We start from the raw sequence: 18,514 nt of genomic DNA, 5'->3' as shown, positions 1-18,514 counted from the left end.
ACGGGGACAAGGGAGGGCGGGAACAACTGAGTTGTAGGGGCTTTTCTACACGGTGCAATATTTGCAATATTTGTTTTTTGTTTTTTGTCTCTTTCTTATATTTGACTGTGCAATAATCACTGTGCAATATACTCACTCAAATGAGCAATCCTATTTATCCATATTGTATATTCTGTATCTATATATGTGTATATATGGTGTATTTATGCTTATATCCTTACTCTCATTCCCCTTAATGTATCTGTAACATGCAACTTCTTTCGGTGCTTTGCTACTGGAAACTGAATTTCCCGGAGGAACCCACCCGAGGGATTAATAAAGTTTCATCTCATCTCTCTCTCATCATCCTGGTCTCAAAGAAGTCCACCATTGCAGGGTTAATTGAGTACAGGCCCGTTGTGGTCATGAAGTCCTTTGAAGGACTGGTGTTGAAACAGGACATCACAGACCCCCTGCTGGACCCCCTACAGTTTGCCCCCTACATCCTGCACCACCTTGATCAACCTGGGATGTACGCCAGGATACTGTTCGTGGACTTGAGCTTGGCCTTCAACACTGTAATCCTAGACATCCTCCACCGAAAGTTCAACCAGCTTACTGTGCCCACCTCCAGCTGTCAGTAGATCCCAGCTTCCTGACGGACAGGCAGCAACAAGTGGCCATCAGCACTAGCCTCCCCCAGGGGTTTGTGCCCTCCCCGCCGTTCTTCTCCTTCTACACTAACGACTGTACCTTAGGAGAATAATCTGTGAAACACCTGAAGTTCGCGGATGACACCAAGGTCATTGGTCTGATCCAGAACAATGACGAGTACGCGTACAGATGGGAGATGGACCACTTGGTCCACTGATGCAGTCAGAACCACCTAGAGCTGAATTTGTTAAAGACGGTGGAAATGACATTGGACTATCAGAGAAATCCCCCCACCCTCTCCCCCTCACATTCCTAAACAACACATGCCCCCAATGTGGCTCACTTCAGATTCCTATGATGTAACTTTTCACGCAATCTGAAATGGTCCACCTTATGGACTCTACAGAAGGAGGCCCAGCAGAGGTTGTATTTCTTGTGGCAACTCAGGAAACCTGCCAAAGGAATTGCTGGTGCCATGATCCACTCTGTCCTCTGCACATCAATCACTCTGTGGTTTGGTTCAGCCACAAAGCAATACAGGGCCAGATTTCAACGGTCAATCTGGTCTGCAGAGAGGATCACCAGTGCTGATCTTCCCTCCATCCATGACATGCACAGGTCCTGGGTCAGGAAACGGGTAGAAAACATCTCTGCAGACCCCTCACATCCTGGACACAGACTGTACAAACTGCAGGCACTACAGAGCGCTGTTTACTCAAACCGGCAAAGAGAGACTTTATTCCCCCTGTCTGTAACTAAGATAAGATAAGATAGAACTTTATTAATCCCTCGGGTGGGTTCCTCTGGGAAATTCGACTTCCAAAAAAAAAAAGCACAGCAACGACCGAAGTTACAGTTACAGAATTGTTATATATATATATATATATATATATATATATATATATATACACACACACACACACACACACACACACACACACACACACATATAAATACAGAGACAAATATAAATAAAATATACAAAGGGGATAAATAGAATAAATAGGAATAAAAAATAAAAATACAAGTGAATTGCACATTTCAAGTATTGAGTCTATTGCACTGTTGACTATTTACAAAAAGTATTGCACAAGGTATTGTACAGTGAGGTGAAGAGGCACTACAGCTTAGTTGTTCCCCCCTCCTTTGTCCTCCTGTTTCCTGTTTCCCCTCCCTCTCCCCTCCAGAGAGGAGTTAAACAGTCTGATGGCGTGTGGGACAAAGGAGTTTTTAAGTCTGTTAGTTCTTGTCTTCAACTCTGTTGAACACTGTAAAATAACCCACTGTTGTATCATTTAAGTCATATGCACATTGCACTACCCAGATTTACACTTTTTCCTTAACAATTATTTTTTGCATGAAGAGAACAATGTGAAGTGGAGTGACATTCCTTGTTTGTGTGCACAAACTTGGCTAAATACAGATGATTCTGATAGCGGGATATAACATCTGTCTTACAGTTGTTTAGGTTTCAGTCATATTTTTCTTTCTTTCTTAATTTTTTTCAAGGCAAAATGCAGTCGATTTGCTCGGTGGCAGTACACACACTAGGGATTGAGTTTCATGTTTCCCTGGCTAAACCAATCAGAGATTAAAGGAAACATCGCGATATTTGCTTTGTAGCCCGCCGACCTGAGGTGCCAAAAGCGATATCTCGCGCTACCTCAACCTTCGGTGTCTCATTCCACCACGGTCAAGCCTACCGGGAGGGGTTTTTTGCTGAACAGCTCCGCAACGATCATTTCAATCGGAAACTTGATCAGCATTTATATTTATAATAAATAACGTCTTTTTATTTATTTAAAGTAAATATAATCTTCAAGGGAACTTTATAGATAACTGTCGATTCAAGTTCGTAATTTGTACAGAAAAAAAGCTTTAACGTTACGGGAATAGCCGGCTGTGCTAACAAAGAAAATCCTTTCTCTTCAGAAATAATCCCCCACTACTCTCTTTAGTTATGAGTCATGTGGTCGTTGATAATCCACACGGTCTAGATCAGCAGGTAAGAAACTATTTTGTTCTTCTGTTGTTCTCCTAGAAATTTTGGAATTTTCCATTACGCACTTGTAGTTTCGAGGAGAAATTGAGCGCTTCGTTAGCCCACTTCCTAGCCTGATGCTAGGCTAACGCTGCGGCTGCTAAAATGGAGGTGACGACGTTTGTGATGGCGACGCTTGCCGATGCGTTGTGATGGCTAATTGGCACTAACAAGCTCGGACACTTCCAAGTTTTTACCTTAAAATACGACAAGTTGTCGCCCCAAGCCATGTTAAGTACAGCAAGTGAACAGACTGGTGAAAACGTACTGTAACCAATGGAAATATACAGGGTTGGCTAACATTTACCACCCGGCCGGTATCCAACCGCGTTAGCCCGGCTAGAGTGAGGCCTTCTGAACCTGAAACGTGGCGCAGGAAAAAATGTTGGCACCGTTTTTCAGCGACAGTTATTTCTGAAATGTAATCCTCTAAATTTTTTAAGTCGCTTGGAATATATATTTAGGAGTCGAAATTGAGCGAAATTAAGAGGGCATATTTTTATTTCCGGTATATATAGTTTTATTTTTACTGTTAGGCCTAACTTCAATGATCGTAAATTCTAACCTCGGTTATTTAGAAATCCACTTGAAGCTGTCCCGCTTCAAAAAAGCGGCTAACCAGTGTTTCCGGTCAAGTAATGGTTTTCAAATATAGCAGTTGTGTGTTCTAGTTCGTTTTTTACCTTTCTTTATGTTTATTTTTTCTTTGTAATTTATAGCTTGCTGCCCTAGACTTGAACTCGGCTGACGGACAAGGTGGAGGAACTGGCAGTAAGTAATAAAGCAGATTTTACTTGTCAGTGGTAAATGTAAATCGATAACGCTGCTTTATCAGCGTAAGCCTTGTGTAACGTTGTTTACAGTGTGGTACAACTTTCATGGAGTTCTTTGGCTCTCGAGACAAAGGGGGGGAAAAAAAACCTTGTTCATAATAAAACTTTTTAAAACCTGCTTGGTGGGTTAAGCCCTAAGCATTATTTAAATCTACAGTTGTACCCATAATCACTAATATTGCCAGATTTCATACATTTTGGTAAACTTTTTTTTTCTCCTCTATCCAGGACGTTACATTCCACCTCACTTGAGGAACAAAGATGCTCCCAAAAATGGTAAGTTTAACACTTACCTGCCGATCTGCTGTTAGCCCATCAACACCAGTTTGTCTTTTTTGTTGATGATAAATGCCCATCAGAGCATGGTAAAAGCAAGCACAATTGAGGGGGGGAAATGAGGCTCTAAGAAGATGCATCTTATAATCTCGACTAAAACATTCGTACCAAAAAATTGGTAGTTGTGCAGTGTTTGCAGCATTTTAGAGCATACAAAATGAGGGAACATTTGTCCTAGGCAGAGATTGAGGACAACGTAATGTCAATTGGGCTTTCTGCATCTTTGCATGAGAACTTATTTTGGCACTGCAAAAGTAGGGCAAGTGGTATTGTATTACAGCTCTGGCTTTGTATTTTCACCCTAGACTGCTCATAAGTAGGAGAATATGGCAATTTTCAAAAGTTTTGATTTGGTTCGAGTAATTTCATGCGCAATTTTTCTGACTCGTATTCTTTGGTTGGTACAGTGTATCGCATGTGAACAAAGAGGAGTGCTAGCTATTGGCTGCTCTGATAAAGGGGAATGTGGAGGGAGGGTGGGTTTGTGTGTGTGTGGGGGGGGGTGTTTTATTGATTTATTTTTTTTAAAACTGAGGTAATATTTTGGTTTTGTAGCCAGAGTGAGGTGGCTGAGGAGTTTTTTTTATTTATTTTTTTATATATATTATTATAATTTCCTTCTGTACATATTTGCTCTGCTAAAGGCCTTAAATCCACATACGTCATGCCTGGCATAGTAAGTCAAAAACTGACATTAAAACTTAAAAAAAGGGCAACATTTGGAATCATACTCCTGTGTCATTGCACACTTGACGTTTTTTCTCGTTGTACTGTTTTCTTATTCCACAGCAGGAAATGGTTATTCCGCTGGTAGACAGTGCGGTTATTCAGTGGCACCAGTAAATTTCTGTAAGTCCCTTCTGTCTGCTTTTGCTGAGGGCAACTTGCATTTTTTTTAAAGATGCATGAAATAGCCATTTTTTTTGTACACACCAGCAAAGCCAGTGTGAAGGGAGGGTCAGGTTAGATCCATACACTATACTTAGGGCTGTTCGATATAACGATATATATATATATATATATCGGATGACGATATAAAAACGTCTATAGTTTCATTTTACGCTATCGTTTGTTTCGTGGTGTCGCAAAATAAACTGTTTACGGCAATATTTTTTCATCGTTTTGATGGTCACTGTAGTGACTGTATTAATTTCTTAAAGTTCTCTCTTTCTCTTATGTTTAATATAACCACACTACGGACTGACAAGCACCTGTTTTTATGCGTTGTGGTTAGCAACAACGACGGTAAAACCATCGCGTGTCGCTTGTTTATGTTCCACATAAACCTTTCACAATAAAGCTCAAGATCCTGTTGAGAATTTTCAAAAATAAACTGAATCACGTGAAAGAGCAGATTATTTACGGATGAGAAGTAAAAAAGAGCCGCCAGGTGCTAATAGACAAACCTTAGCCTCAAACGTTAGAACAGGCTTTTCTCCGCAGCACGCCGTGTAATAAATACTCACAAAGAAAACGGCGGCCGTTACAACTTATGTCTAAAAATGTATAGCTTCATACATCGGTTAAAACACTCGACTCCAGCTACATGATGCGCAGCTGGAAACGCTTCCCGCAAGTCGAGATTCACAGAATTTACAGAAAATGTTACATTTTTGTGATTTATATCGTTATCGGGACGATGGAATTTTTATATCGGGATATGAGATTTTGGTCATATCGCACAGCCCTAACTCCACTGTAAAAGTATAATGAGTTCATGTTTAATTGATGTGCTTCTCTATGCTGGAATGCTTGCAGTTGAAATTGGTTGGAGTTTTGAGGGGGGGGGAGAGGAATCTAAGCATCACCCTGTTGGTTCGTTGCTTTTCTTCACTGTAGTTAGTTAAAATATATTCGATTTATTAGAACTATATTCCCACTGTATAATAAAGCCAATATTTTACCTGCTGTGTGCCCCAAGTTTCTTCTAAGCCGTGCCCCCAACCATGGCAGGCAGTGTGTCAGCAAAGACACAGAAATAACTATACTTCAGGATGGGATGACTGTCAGACTGGTAACTATAAGCGTGAAGTCAAGCCCAACACTCATACTGCATGAGCCAGTACTCATGAGTCTTTTTATAGCCTGCTTCCCCTACCTTTGCTCAGGTTACCCAAGACTGGCCTCTCAAGAGCTTGCCTTTTACCATGCCTACAGTGGGGATTGGCGAAACCAATGTGGTATACTTTGACCTCTACCTGCATGCCATGCAGAGTTTCTTAGTGTATGTAGCTTAGTCAGTGTGCCCTTGCTTTGTTGTGGTCACTTGGAGGAAAAAAGCAGCACAAATCTGGGCCTAACACTGCATTTTTCAAAGCTTGCAAACAGAGTTGCTAATGATGCATTTTTATTTTATTTTTTTAAGTGCATTGCATCACTAGTGTGGCTGTTTTACTAATAACAAGACGATATCAACTTTTGTGTTGTCCAGTCATGCATACGTTACACCATGTTAGCCTCAGTCATTAAGTCAAAGTAGGACTTTTGTGGTCAAGTTATTTGAACACTGAATTATTATTGGGATTCACAATATTTATTAGCTGGAGCCTCTCAGTTGCAGTTCTGGGTTCTTTTTTGACTTCACAGCTTTTTATCTGCTTACATTTTATGTTTTTAAAAGGATTGGCCATTGAATACAGCACTGATAACCTGGTTGCACGCACAATTGTGTTCCAGCTGATAACCTCAGGTGATTTCCTTGGTTATTTTACGTGGTGTAAAGTCAGTGTCCAGTGCAATCTGCAGTTGACCGTTAGAACAGAAATCTGCATACAAACACCTCCTTGACACATGATTGAATCATGATCTGTGTGTGTGTTTGTCTTAAACTCATGTTTTGTAAGTAGACTGATTAACAGTTGTCCTTCGTGGCCTTTTTTTGTTTTGCATTTAAATGAAAATAGTTGACTGAGGGCATCATTGTTTGGCTTTTTAGAGTCTGTTTAATCTCTCCAGTTGGTAATGGAGCAGAATTAATTCTTCATAGCCTGGACAGCATGGCAGCCAAACTTCCATTCAGTGTAAATCTGTGTTCTATAAACAAAAAGAAAACTGTGAGCATGTGGTCTACAAGCATCTCCAGAACATGCCATACATTTGCTGTTGAATGTTTTTTTTTGTTGTGGTTTTTTTTTTTTTTTTTTTTTTTTTTTTTTTTTTTTTTTTTTTTGTGGCATGATCAAAATGGGGCAGAAGGACACAGTGCTGTTTTCTGTAAGTTGTCCAGAATCACCAGATGAATTATAACTCGAACTTGTATGGTAAAACCTTATACCTTTGTGTGTATTGTATGATTTAATGACTGCCAAGTATTCAGTCATGGATGTTTAACTCTTTGTAATCCTTAGTTATGTTTTGTGGATTCCCTTTTTCTTAAAGTGCTGTGTTCAGTTTTATGGGAAACATTGGCTGGGGATTTTGACTTGTTATTCAAACTATTTAAAATTCAACTCTAGTTGTAGCTTGCATTGTTTGCGTAAGTATTTATGGATGAATTTGTGAATTTTCTCTTTGGTTTATGTAGGTTATTGGTTTGAAGTCCACTGGACTCTGTCTCGGAACATCAGGTTCTAACATTGCTGCACTCTGTGCTTTACCACATGTATTTTTGGGTCTGATGCCACTCTGAGTCACTAAAATCTCTCAAATCCTGGACCCTGCAATACAAAGCTACAACATACCTGGAATATCTGTTATTTGGCTTCAATATCTCTAACATCAGCAAACGGGCTAAGTAGTGGTTAGATGGTTAACAATTCAGTAAATCAACCCCGTGCTCATTATTTTAGCTATGCACAAGTTTACACATGACAAGTTGAACTTGTGGCAATGGAAGCATCTGGTCAACATTTGCAGGTCTGTATGCAGCAGAAGATCAGATGTGAAAGGAAATTACAAGGGTAATATTTGATATGTTTTTGTTCTTTCAGCTGCAGCCTAGAGGTGCCTTTTGGTACAGAATTCAAACGTAGGCTGAGTCTGCTTGCAAAGTTGATATGTCAGCAAATACAAAGATCATATATTAATGTTTGAAATAATTTTGTGTGTGTTTGTGGTGGGGTTGGGGGGTCTTGGGTCAAAAAATTGAGTAATCTATTTATCAGTACAAAGATTTTCGGTGCTTTAAATGGACAAAAGGATTGTTTAGTTCAGAACAGGCGGGGTTACCATGGTGATGTACCCTTGTAAGAAGTGAAGCGCCAAAGTACTACTCAAAACCCAGATAAAATCAAGATAAGTCTTGCTTCATAGTACAAGTATTACGTGCAATGTGTCATACTCAATTTAAAATTGGCTTATGTATGTTTGTTAAAGTCAAGTCGGAACATGTTTTTCTAAATATGCAAGATTAAAGTTTGCAGAGTTGGTTGTCTGTCTGAAATGTACCTTAAAATGGCAAATATTCAGCTTGTAAAAAAAAATTATATTTTTTGTTCTGTTGACAAAATATTTTTTTCTCTTTAGTGACTCAGATCTGTATCAAGACAGAATTTACTGGTTCACTACCCACAGACAGATTGGCCAGTGCTTGTGAATCTTTGGGGTTGTTTGTACGTGTTTAAATCTGCCGCAGTGGTGGAAATGAAAAGCCCCAGGGCAGGTTTAATTAGACCTTTAGGCTGAATGTTTTTGTTTGTTTGTTTTCCCTCCCCTAAAGCCAAACTACTTGAAGAATAGGTCTGTGGTTGGTCTGCCCCTTGATACTGCTGTGGCATAGATTGAGCTTTTCAGTATGGCAGCACTAACTACCATTGTCCCCCTCCACCAGCCTCATCCTCAGCCCACACTGGTAACAGTGTGGCCACCGATGGGAATGATGACACAGCCAGTGTCCAAAGCTGGGCAGATCGTTGTGGTAAATGTCCCATATAGGAAGAAACGAGGTTCAGCTGGTCTTTGTAGAACAACTTGTGTGTAACCAAATAAAATAAGGCAACACCTCAGTAGTCACTACTTCTTTTAAACTTTTTTTTTATTTAATGTAAACACCATTGACTTGTCCACAGCTATTCCTTTGTACAGATCAAGTACATGGTTATGCAACTTAGATAATATGAATATGTGACACTAATGGTGGTGATGCTTTACTTGAGACTTGAGTCCCAGGTTTTAGTGTAATTGAGTTGCTTATATCCACTGCCAGTAATTCAGATTAAAAATAGGTCAACTAGTAATGAGAGGCTCATGGATAGACAGCACTGAGCGCAGACGTGTGTACTGGCTTACTGACACAAATAAGTAACATGCCGCTTTCTGCTTTTCCTAACAACTCTTATTTAATATATTTTTATTTATTTTTTTCAATTTTTCTTTTTCCGCCCAATAAAGATTCACCTGGCTGGGATTCCGGACGCACCAATGGCTTTGTGAATGGTTACCACGACAACCGCACAAACGGGGGCTTTGGAGGGCGTGGACCCCCTCGCAATGATAGAGGTGGGCGTGGTGCCTACCGTGGTAACAGGGGTGGAGGTTCGTTTAATCAGCCATTGCAAAATGCAGGTGGGAAAAACCTGTTGTCCTTAAAAATGTCCAGCTGTAGCCCTAGTCGTAGTGTAGTTTTTCCATTGTAAAGTCTACCCTCCCCCACCCCTTATTTTTAATACAGTATATTTACTCTGTATAAACTGGAAGTTGTTATTTGCAATATTAACTTTGCACTTTGTTAGAGTAACTAGATTTTTAACATTTAATGGTATTTTTGCTTTAGGGGAAACACAAGTGTGTTTTGCTGTTGGTAAGAAGGGTGTCGGTTGTAACCGCTCTTTTGCCCGCTCCAAAAAAGGTACAAATATTGCCACTGACCAATATATTTTTATTACAGGGTTTGGCAATTACGAAAACAAAGAAGCTGGCTGGGGAGGACCTCCCAGGGATGCGGCCTACAACAGCTTTGGGGGACGTTCTGATAGGTCCAAGTCTGCCTTCTTCAACGACCGCGGGGCAGGCTCAAGAGGAAGGTGGGTGTCATTGCGTTCAGTAATGTACTGTTTATAATTTTGGTATTTTAACATGTCCCGAGAGCAAAGTCTTGTATTGCCTGATAGTATTTGCATTTGTTCATTTTTATGTGAAATTGTTTCTCCATCTGGTAATTAACCCAACCAGTCTGGCTTCACTGATTGTTTAAACCAATTAGTGAAGCGTTGACCTCACTAATTGGTTTACTGTTAGAACAGCAGAGAGATTAGCAGAAATGTTTTTGATTGTACCATACAATCCCAGCATGGCTATTATTGCAGAGAGTATGGAAAAATAGTGCTGAGAGTTTGGAAAAAGAACTGTCGGTTATAGCTTGTTTTTATCTAATTTCAAAGTCTCATGACAATTTAGTTCATTTAAATAACCTTTGTGTGCACAGATACGAGCGTGGAGGTTTTGCTGGTGGAGGAAATAGCCGCTGGGCAGAAGAGTCCAGAGATGATGACTGGTCCAAGCCCACTGCTCCCAATGAGCGTCTGGAACAGTAAGACAGATTCCGTTCACCTATAGCAAACTAACAGCCGTGGTTATCCAAAACCTAAACTTTTCTGTATTGTCTTCTAGCGAGCTTTTCTCTGCAAGCAACACCGGCATAAACTTTGAGAAATATGATGATATTCCAGTGGAAGCTACTGGAAGCAGTTGCCCACCCCACATTGAAAGCGTAAGTGATTTAGTTTCATGGTTTTGTTTTAAAAAATAAAAATGGCTTGTTTATATGTTTATATATGGCATACTTTATTCTTTTGTAGTTCCATGATGTGGAAATGGGCGAGATTATCATGGGGAACATTAACCTTAGTCGCTACACTCGCCCCACCCCTGTCCAGAAGTATGCTATCCCAATCATCAAGTCCAAGAGAGACCTGATGGCCTGTGCCCAGACTGGTTAGTATCTCTACATATTCTGCGTTCACTTGACTACCAGCGAAAACTGGTAACCATGAACTTTGTTTCTGTTGTAATATTTAAATAACCCTAGAGAGGGCTTGTTTTTTGGGTCCGTAGTTTGATGTTAGTACGCCAAAATAACACTGTATGACCCTTGCTGTGTTTCAGGCTCTGGTAAGACTGCTGCTTTCTTACTGCCAGTGTTGAGTCAGATCTACACGGAAGGGCCAGGAGACGCTCTGCAGGCTGCCAAGAACAGTGGACAGGTGCTGTGGACAGAAACGGCACAATAACTGAACGAAACAAACATCTGGCTTTTTCTCATAAACATGTTTTGTCTTCTCAGGAGAATGGAAGGTATGGACGCCGTAAGCAGTACCCAATCTCCCTTGTCCTGGCTCCCACCAGAGAACTCGCATTGCAGATCTATGATGAGGCGAGGAAGGTGAGCTAGAAACGTCTGGCATAATCTTGGTCTGCCAAAATATTGACTCGCCAAGCTGAATTGTTTCCTTCCTCCTTTAGTTTGCCTACCGCTCAAGGGTGCGTCCCTGCGTTGTGTACGGTGGTGCTGATATTGGCCAGCAGATCAGGGACTTGGAGAGAGGCTGTCACCTGCTGGTGGCCACACCTGGACGTCTGGTCGACATGATGGAGCGGGGCAAGATCGGGCTGGATTACTGCCAGTGAGTATTACACAGAACAATTTTGGGTTTCATGGGAAGAAATGTTGCTTTAATGGAAATGTCTGACTCCCTTATTTATAATTGCTAATTATTAAATGTACTCGCAGCTACCTGGTTGTGGATGAGGCTGATCGCATGTTGGACATGGGTTTTGAGCCACAGATCAGACGTATTGTGGAACAAGACACAATGCCACCAAAAGGCATCCGCCGGACTATGATGTTCAGTGCTACCTTTCCCAAAGAGATCCAGGTACGTCGGCCTGCTGGCAGGTATACAAAACCATATTTCATATGTGTGCAATATAAATATTTGCATACTCATATTTGAACTTGCTTATTGTAGATCCTGGCTCGTGACTTCCTGGAGGACTACATTTTCCTTGCCGTGGGGCGTGTTGGTTCCACTTCAGAAAACATCACCCAAAAGGTGGTCTGGGTAGAGGAGACAGACAAGAGGTCCTTCCTCCTTGATTTGCTCAATGCCACTGGTGAGATTGCACATGCACTTTTATTTTTATTTTTTCCCCCTCCCATAAAGGGCTTTGGGCTCTAACCCTTCATCCTGTTTGTCTGCCCCATACCGAGCTAATATTGACTTTGCTACATTTCTAACAATCTGTCATTATATCAAAAAGTGAAATGTAAAAATGATCTGATGCAATTTGGTGAGCAGGCACTAAAACCACTTGAATGTGTTTTTAAGGGGTTAGCTTCTCACAATGATCTAAAGCTGTTGTAGCCTTGCGTTTACTGGCCGGTTTGGTTTTATCTTAGTTATTCCCAGTGAGGTTCAGGAAAATGTGACAGAAGCCCCAGAGAAAACGGGTAAGTGTTAACATACCATAACTTTACTTTGACACGCAAGAAACATCACATCCCACAGTTCATCCCGTTCCCTCTGCTCTGCTGCAGCTGACATGCCTCAGTTTAGTTTTGTTTTTGTCTTTCAAATTTCATTTCCAATAAGTGGTAACACTTGCCAAGCAGTGCATAGACTGATTTAAAACTCCCCTGTGAAATGTTAGACAGTGTAGTGTTTTAGTGTGTGTTTAGTTTTGGAACTAGGATCAGCTGGCTCTTTCTGAAAGTCGGAAGGCTGTGACAAATTTAATGGCGCTGATCTGTGAAGTCAGTGAACAGTGTGTCTGTTAATCTTGGTTAGAGCTCCTAAATGGCTATAATAGATGACAGTGAATAGGACCAGGTTAGGGTTTAATGGTGAATGAGCCATCACTCGATTATATGTCTAGGCACCAAAGCAACATGCCACCTCCATGGTGACTTAATGCTACCACCAAAAATGTGGTTTAGTTGTTTTAAAAAATGGTGAACATGGTACCACGTTAACCATTCAGTTGGATTTGGCTGATCTGTTTTATTTGAAGGTACTTGCAAGTTTTGAGGAATGTTGTTTGTTGTTGGCGAAACTATTGCAGGGTTAGCTGTGAATAATGCAAAACGTGGAATGGCCTGTCTTACCCCAATACCTCTGTCATGTTGATTATCTTGAGCTTTTATTCTGATGGCAATTAATGCCCAATATATAAACAAATTACTCCAGATGTAGTAATTTTTTTTTAAAGTCATTGAAATAATTATTCAGAGAAACCAAAGCCATTGTTATCAATTAATGGTTGTCAGTAAATTTAAAGCTTTTTTTTTTTTAATGCACCACTTGTCTCCATTTCTAAGTTGTCATTTTGGTATTTGATTGTTTTCTTTTTTTGTGAGTCATGGTCTTGCAACTGCCAGCTGTTTCTGATAGTGTTTTGAAGTTTTGCTTTTTTTTTTCTTTTCTTTTTTGTTTTTTTTTTTTAATTTTCAAATTCACGTGTAGCTTTGCATAAAGTAATAATTATTTTTCTCTTATGCTTTTTGTCCTGCTCCTCTTTTTTTTTGTCTTCTTAATTTCTTGCTGCTCAGGTAAAGACTCCCTGACTCTGGTGTTTGTGGAAACAAAGAAAGGAGCCGATGCACTGGAGGACTTCCTTTACCGCGAGGGTTATGCATGCACCAGCATCCACGGAGATCGATCCCAGAGAGACAGAGAGGAGGCTCTGCATCAGTTCCGGTCTGGACGCTGCCCCATCCTGGTGGCTACAGCTGTAAGTATTCTGACAAGTTCTTAATCTTCAAGGTTGGGGAGGGAACTGTGGCACACACTGAACCAACAAACTTTGCTACTAATGGCCAATAAGAATGTGAAATATAACATGTGGCATTTTTACAGATGCTTAATGTTAAACTTTTTTTTTTTCCATTGTCCTTTGCAGGTGGCTGCTAGAGGTCTGGACATCAGCAATGTGAAGCACGTTATCAACTTTGATTTGCCCAGTGACATTGAAGAATACGTTCACCGTATCGGCCGTACGGGACGTGTGGGCAACCTCGGTATGAACTGATTTTTAAAGAATATTTGCTCCTTGTTGGTGTACAGTCTTTTGACTGTGTACTCTGACCTTTGTGTGCAGGTCTGGCCACGTCGTTCTTTAACGACAAAAACAGCAACATAACCAAAGATTTGCTGGACATTCTGGTTGAGGCCAAGCAGGAGGTTCCCTCCTGGCTTGAGAGCCTGGCCTATGAGCACCAGCACAAGAGCAACAATCGTGGGCGCTCTAAGAGGTACATGGAAACAACAAATGCTGTCTTATTCATCTTAGTTCTGTGCTGCAAAATGTAACGTGTTTCCTGACTTGTACTGTAAATTAATTGAGCTATCTGAGCACTATACTTGTTAAGGTGTTGGGGTTTTTTGGGGGGTGGGAGGTTTTTGTTTGTTTGTTTTTTTTTATGTAATGCCTAACCTGTAACACTTAACCAATTGTTTTGGTTTTGTTCAGGTTCTCTGGTGGTTTCGGAGCTCGAGATTACCGTCAGACGCCTGGCTCTGGAAGTTTCAGTAACAACCGCTCAGGGCGCGGCGCTGGAGGCCATGGAGGAAACCGTGGCTTCGGTGGAGGTAAGCAAACTATTCGCACAGGGGTTTTTTGCAGCTTTTTTTTTTTTTTTTTAACTGTTATGAAAACTATGGGAGAATGTGATTTGAGAATGAGGTGATGTCTGATGTGAAATTCATAATATAGGTTAATTTACTAACAAGTTTGAATTTGAACTCAAGGTCAGATGTCAGCTCTGAAAATCGCCTAGGATTTTTAGATTTTGGAGCCTGAGGGGTTAACACTGGATACATCCAGTGTTTTTGAAACCAGACATGAGTGTGGAGCAGATGGCCTGTGTCTGGCATGTTTATCCTCCCTCTTGACTGTAACTGTGCTCATCATTTTCAAAGTAGCTTAGTCTTATTTATGAAAAAAAGTGTTTTGAGGTCAAATGTTTTCTAGAGAAGAGAATTACTTACACATGCAAACCTTGTTATTTGGAACTGTTTAATGTGGGCACCTGGTGGGGATTTGGTTATTGAGCATGCATCAAGGAATTGCAGCATCCACGTGCAGATGTCTAAAAAGTTGGACATCTGGGCGTAGCGTTTTCAGGTAAGTAAATCACCAAAAGTTGATTCTGTTCATCTGGATGTAGTGTTTTGTGGGAGAAATGTTTTGTCACTCGTCCAAGTGACTGTCTTCAGTCTCTAGCTCCGAAACCACCAGAGAAGTCTTCAGTCTGGAAACTGAAGAAGTCACTTGGACGAGTGACAAAACGTTTCTCCCACAAAACGCTACATCCAGATGAACAGAATCAGCTTTTGGAGATCAAAGTGACTTCTTCAGTCGATAAAGAAGGATCAGCGATGAAACCTTTCTCCCACTGAAAACGCTCCATCCAGAATTTTGGGGGAAGTTAGTTAATAATAACTTGATGTTTGATCAATTTCTTCTAAATGCGTGTAAACAAAAACCTCACTCTGCCGTCAATTAATGTTTAGTTGGTGTCCTTCACAGGTGGATTTGGTGGGAACTTCTACGGCAGCGACAGCTACGGAGGAAATTACAGCCACTCGGGTAGCGTGGATTGGTGGGGAAACTAGTCACCATAGGAATAGGTTGCCATGCCAACCCAATGGAAACCACATGTTGACTTAAGCCAGACCATTAAAAAAAAGAAAAAAACCTTCCCTGTGTAGCTTCACTGACACACAGTACATTACCAACCCTGGTTCTCTGCCATTCGCTTCTCGAAAAGGAAGTGCAGCACGAAGCAACGGAGCGTCACCAGCACGTGCAGCACGCCGGAGACCGCAGAGATTTCGCACACCTCAGAGTGAGCATGGATGCTGACATGCATTGTCCGACAGCAACCTCGGACTTTCGTCTTTAAAACTATTTTTGTTTTGTTTTTGGTTTTTTTTTTGTGGGGGGGAAACGCAACCGAGTAGCCTGAGGATCATTTGTATGTTAATGTACTGTGCCTTTTGAATTTAAACAGGAAATCTATGTTTTCATTTCACCAGATGAACCTGGCCAAGAGCTGAAATTTGTTTTACTATGACTTTGTTTGGTGAAAAATATTAAAGGGTAAAATAAGCTTGGATTTGATCAAACCTTGGCAAACACTGGGGTGTTGTGGCTCTCAGGAGTCATGACTCCATTTGAACTTCAAATTTATTACAGGAACATCATGTAGCCTTTTCTATACTCAAACAGCTAATGGAGCCATTACTATATCTAATACAAACTGGGCCACTCTGTGAGGTGACCGTATTTTAATCGTAAGAGACAAAGTTACATTTGTGTTCTTTTTTTGCTCACTCTATCCTGGACAGGCTCCTTTTTTACGGAAATGGTAGTCTTTGAAATAGCCATTCCTATCGTAATCTTAAGAAACACAGAAGTCATTAAGCTCAGTGCCAACAATTGCTGAGGTTGATGCAAGAATAATAAATGCTGGAACTTGTTACTCCATGCTTTTCAATTGACTTGACAGTGTTACGGCAGCTAGTATGTTACCAAGTGCTAGCTACATTAAGTGGGCGGTGTTTCGGTGTTTTGTTCCTTTTTTGCGTGAGACCTTTTTGATGCAGGTGCGTGAAAAGTTTAAAAAACTGAGTCAGGTTTTGCTTTGTTTTCTTGTTTGTTTTTTTGTTTTCGAATAGTTTCTCTACAAATGTGTAACAAGACAAAAATGCCTGCCATCTTGAAAGTGAAGTTCAAAATGGCTGCATAAAGGACCACAGCATCGGGGGGGCATAGCGCAGTGTTAGTGTTTACCTGAATCGACCTGCAATCACGAGGCCCACACGGTATTCTACGCTTGCAAGTGTTTTGTTTTTTGGTCAAGGAGAAAGGACACGTGAACTGAGTCGCAGGCTTAACTTAATTACAAACGTTTTCTCTTTTCAAGCTGCGTTGGAGGCATGGTTCATCTTAAGGAGACAGGCATTTGAATAATCACTGAGGTTTTTCAATTAAACAGCAAGGAACAGATGCAGGTTAGAGGAACACTCCGACCACTGGGGTTAGGGCTTTAGGGTGGGGGGGTTGTAGGCGATGGGCGCAGCTTTCAGTGCACCGCCATTGTCAGTGGCTTTGGTTTCCATCGCTGCGTTTTGTAACTGTGGATGTGGCCAAAGACTGGGGGGGTTGGGAGGGGTGGTGTCTACTTCCTTTAAGAAATATTTAAGTACTGTCAGGTCTTCTGGGAGTTCATCTGCTCAGAACTGTATAAAAATGATAAAGACAAAAAAAAATCTGTGGCTTCGTGAAGCCAGAGGTGCTTCTCCTCTTAAAGAGGAGCAGCCGTGGAGAGGAGGGGAAGACACGCATGGGGCGTTTCACCTCAAAATGCTCCCAGTTTTCTCATTGGGTTTGTTGTGCCTTGAACTTTTTTTTTTATTTAAGAAATCAAAATAAAAGTGGATGCACTGACAGTGTTGAGAACTTGAGATTGAATGGTGCTACTTGATTTAGGTGTGTAGGCCCTCGTATGTTGTGCCCATCGAGTTTTACGAAAGTTGTTTTATTGCACATCTAGAGTTTTATATAGATGTCTTGGATATGTGTCCTTAAGCTTCCAAATATTGTGTGAGGAGACAGAGGAGGAGAAAAATAACGCAGCTTGTTTACAAAGGGGAAGGGTTCTCAATGTTAAAAACCAGGATTTATTTGGGACCAGGGGATTTAGCAGTCGGGGGAATTTAGCCATTTGCACAGATTTCTAGATTCTACTTTTGCTGCTAGTTTTGTGTAATTTATTAAGCATTTTTGACAAATATTTATTTTTGTAAGCCTCAGAGTGATTCTTTGAAAGTTTCAGAAACTTGACCAAAAGACAGTTCAAAAAAAAACACTGGCACTTGAATGTTGAATGTCACCTGTATGCGTGAAATTTATATATTTCGGGGTAGTGTGAGCTTTTTAATGTCGAAGATACATTGGACTCAGTAAATAATATCCACAGCTGTTTCAGGGCCTCCTCAGGGCCAGTCATCTCTATTAGATAATACTAATTGGTCAACGAAATTTGAAACAGAATCTTAACAAACATGCCAAGGTTTGGTATAATGCTGTCTAAAAAGCAAATAAATGTCCTAAGCATATCAGTGCAAAAGTGTTCAGATTCTCCAATTGTGTGCATTAATAACTCTTTATTCTAATTTGACCTGATGATTATTTTTCTCCAGTGAATGTCTGGCACATGGCAATCCTTAAAGAAACAAACATGTGGTTTATTCTCATTGTTGTATTTGCATATATGACACCTCTGGGGTTCTCTGGGAACGTGGAGCAGGTCTGCAGCGCTGATCTTTTACACGGCAGCTCTTTGGGCTGCTGGGGATTAACAGGAGGCTCTGTGCATGCTGACTGCAGGCAGAACCCGGAGACTTGCTCCACGGTCTGCGGAGAACCTCTGAGCTCTTTAGGTGTAGACTTTGCTTTCTGTATTAGCTTATAGGTAACTGCACTGCATGGGAATTACTCAGCTGTGCAAATTGTATGATTTTTACCAAAATAAAATGTTTGAATGCAAAAGTATCTGGATAAATCAAGCATGTTTCATCGAAGACTTGTTTGACATAGACATGCAAAGAAAACCTGTAGCAAACAGCCTGTGGCCAACGGCCTGCAAAATTCAATTTAGTAATGGTGATTGGATGGATGGGTTTCATTTCTTTTGAAGAAACTACATAAAGATTTCATTTGTAAATTAAAC

At 40.8% G+C, this 18,514-nt stretch overlaps 1 protein-coding gene across 10 annotated transcripts; it reads left to right on the top strand.

Moving 5' to 3' along the window:
* Positions 1–2,289: 2,289 nt before the first annotated feature.
* Positions 2,290–18,513, top strand: ddx3xa (DEAD-box helicase 3 X-linked a). 10 transcript variants are annotated; one of them, XM_026143817.1, is made up of 23 exons: positions 2,290–2,638; positions 3,394–3,445; positions 3,736–3,783; positions 4,633–4,692; positions 5,602–5,658; positions 5,765–5,857; positions 5,952–6,023; positions 9,172–9,279; positions 9,668–9,803; positions 10,205–10,309; positions 10,390–10,489; positions 10,578–10,713; positions 10,885–10,982; positions 11,063–11,161; positions 11,242–11,402; positions 11,510–11,654; positions 11,748–11,892; positions 12,179–12,229; positions 13,328–13,509; positions 13,678–13,795; positions 13,876–14,029; positions 14,248–14,366; positions 15,307–18,513. In XM_026143817.1, exons 1-23 carry the CDS (start codon positions 2,594–2,596, stop codon positions 15,390–15,392), a joined length of 2,370 nt encoding a protein of 789 aa, XP_025999602.1. In that variant the 5' UTR covers positions 2,290–2,593; the 3' UTR covers positions 15,393–18,513. The 10 variants fall into 10 exon arrangements, with proteins under 10 accessions (XP_025999602.1, XP_025999599.1, XP_025999601.1 ...); XM_026143814.1 differs by having other exon boundaries at positions 9,172–9,345; XM_026143816.1 differs by lacking the exon at positions 5,602–5,658 and having other exon boundaries at positions 9,172–9,345.
* The last annotated feature ends 1 nt before the right edge of the window (position 18,514 follows it).

This window comes from Astatotilapia calliptera, chromosome 16, assembly GCF_900246225.1.
Source record: "Astatotilapia calliptera chromosome 16, fAstCal1.2, whole genome shotgun sequence".
Taxonomy (NCBI): Eukaryota; Metazoa; Chordata; class Actinopteri; order Cichliformes; family Cichlidae; genus Astatotilapia; species Astatotilapia calliptera.
Note: the sequence above shows the minus strand (reverse complement) of the source record. Positions and strands in the feature narration are given on the sequence as shown.

Coding starts and splice junctions, on each gene's coding strand:
- ddx3xa (XM_026143814.1), top strand. CDS start 2,594: ATGAGTCATGTGGTCGTTGATAATCCACACGGTCTAGATCAGCAG. Junction 4,693..5,601: donor AGTGGCACCAGTAAATTTCT/GTAAGTCCCTTC, acceptor GAATGCTTGCAG/TTGAAATTGGTTGGAGTTTT. Junction 13,510..13,677: donor CCATCCTGGTGGCTACAGCT/GTAAGTATTCTG, acceptor TGTCCTTTGCAG/GTGGCTGCTAGAGGTCTGGA.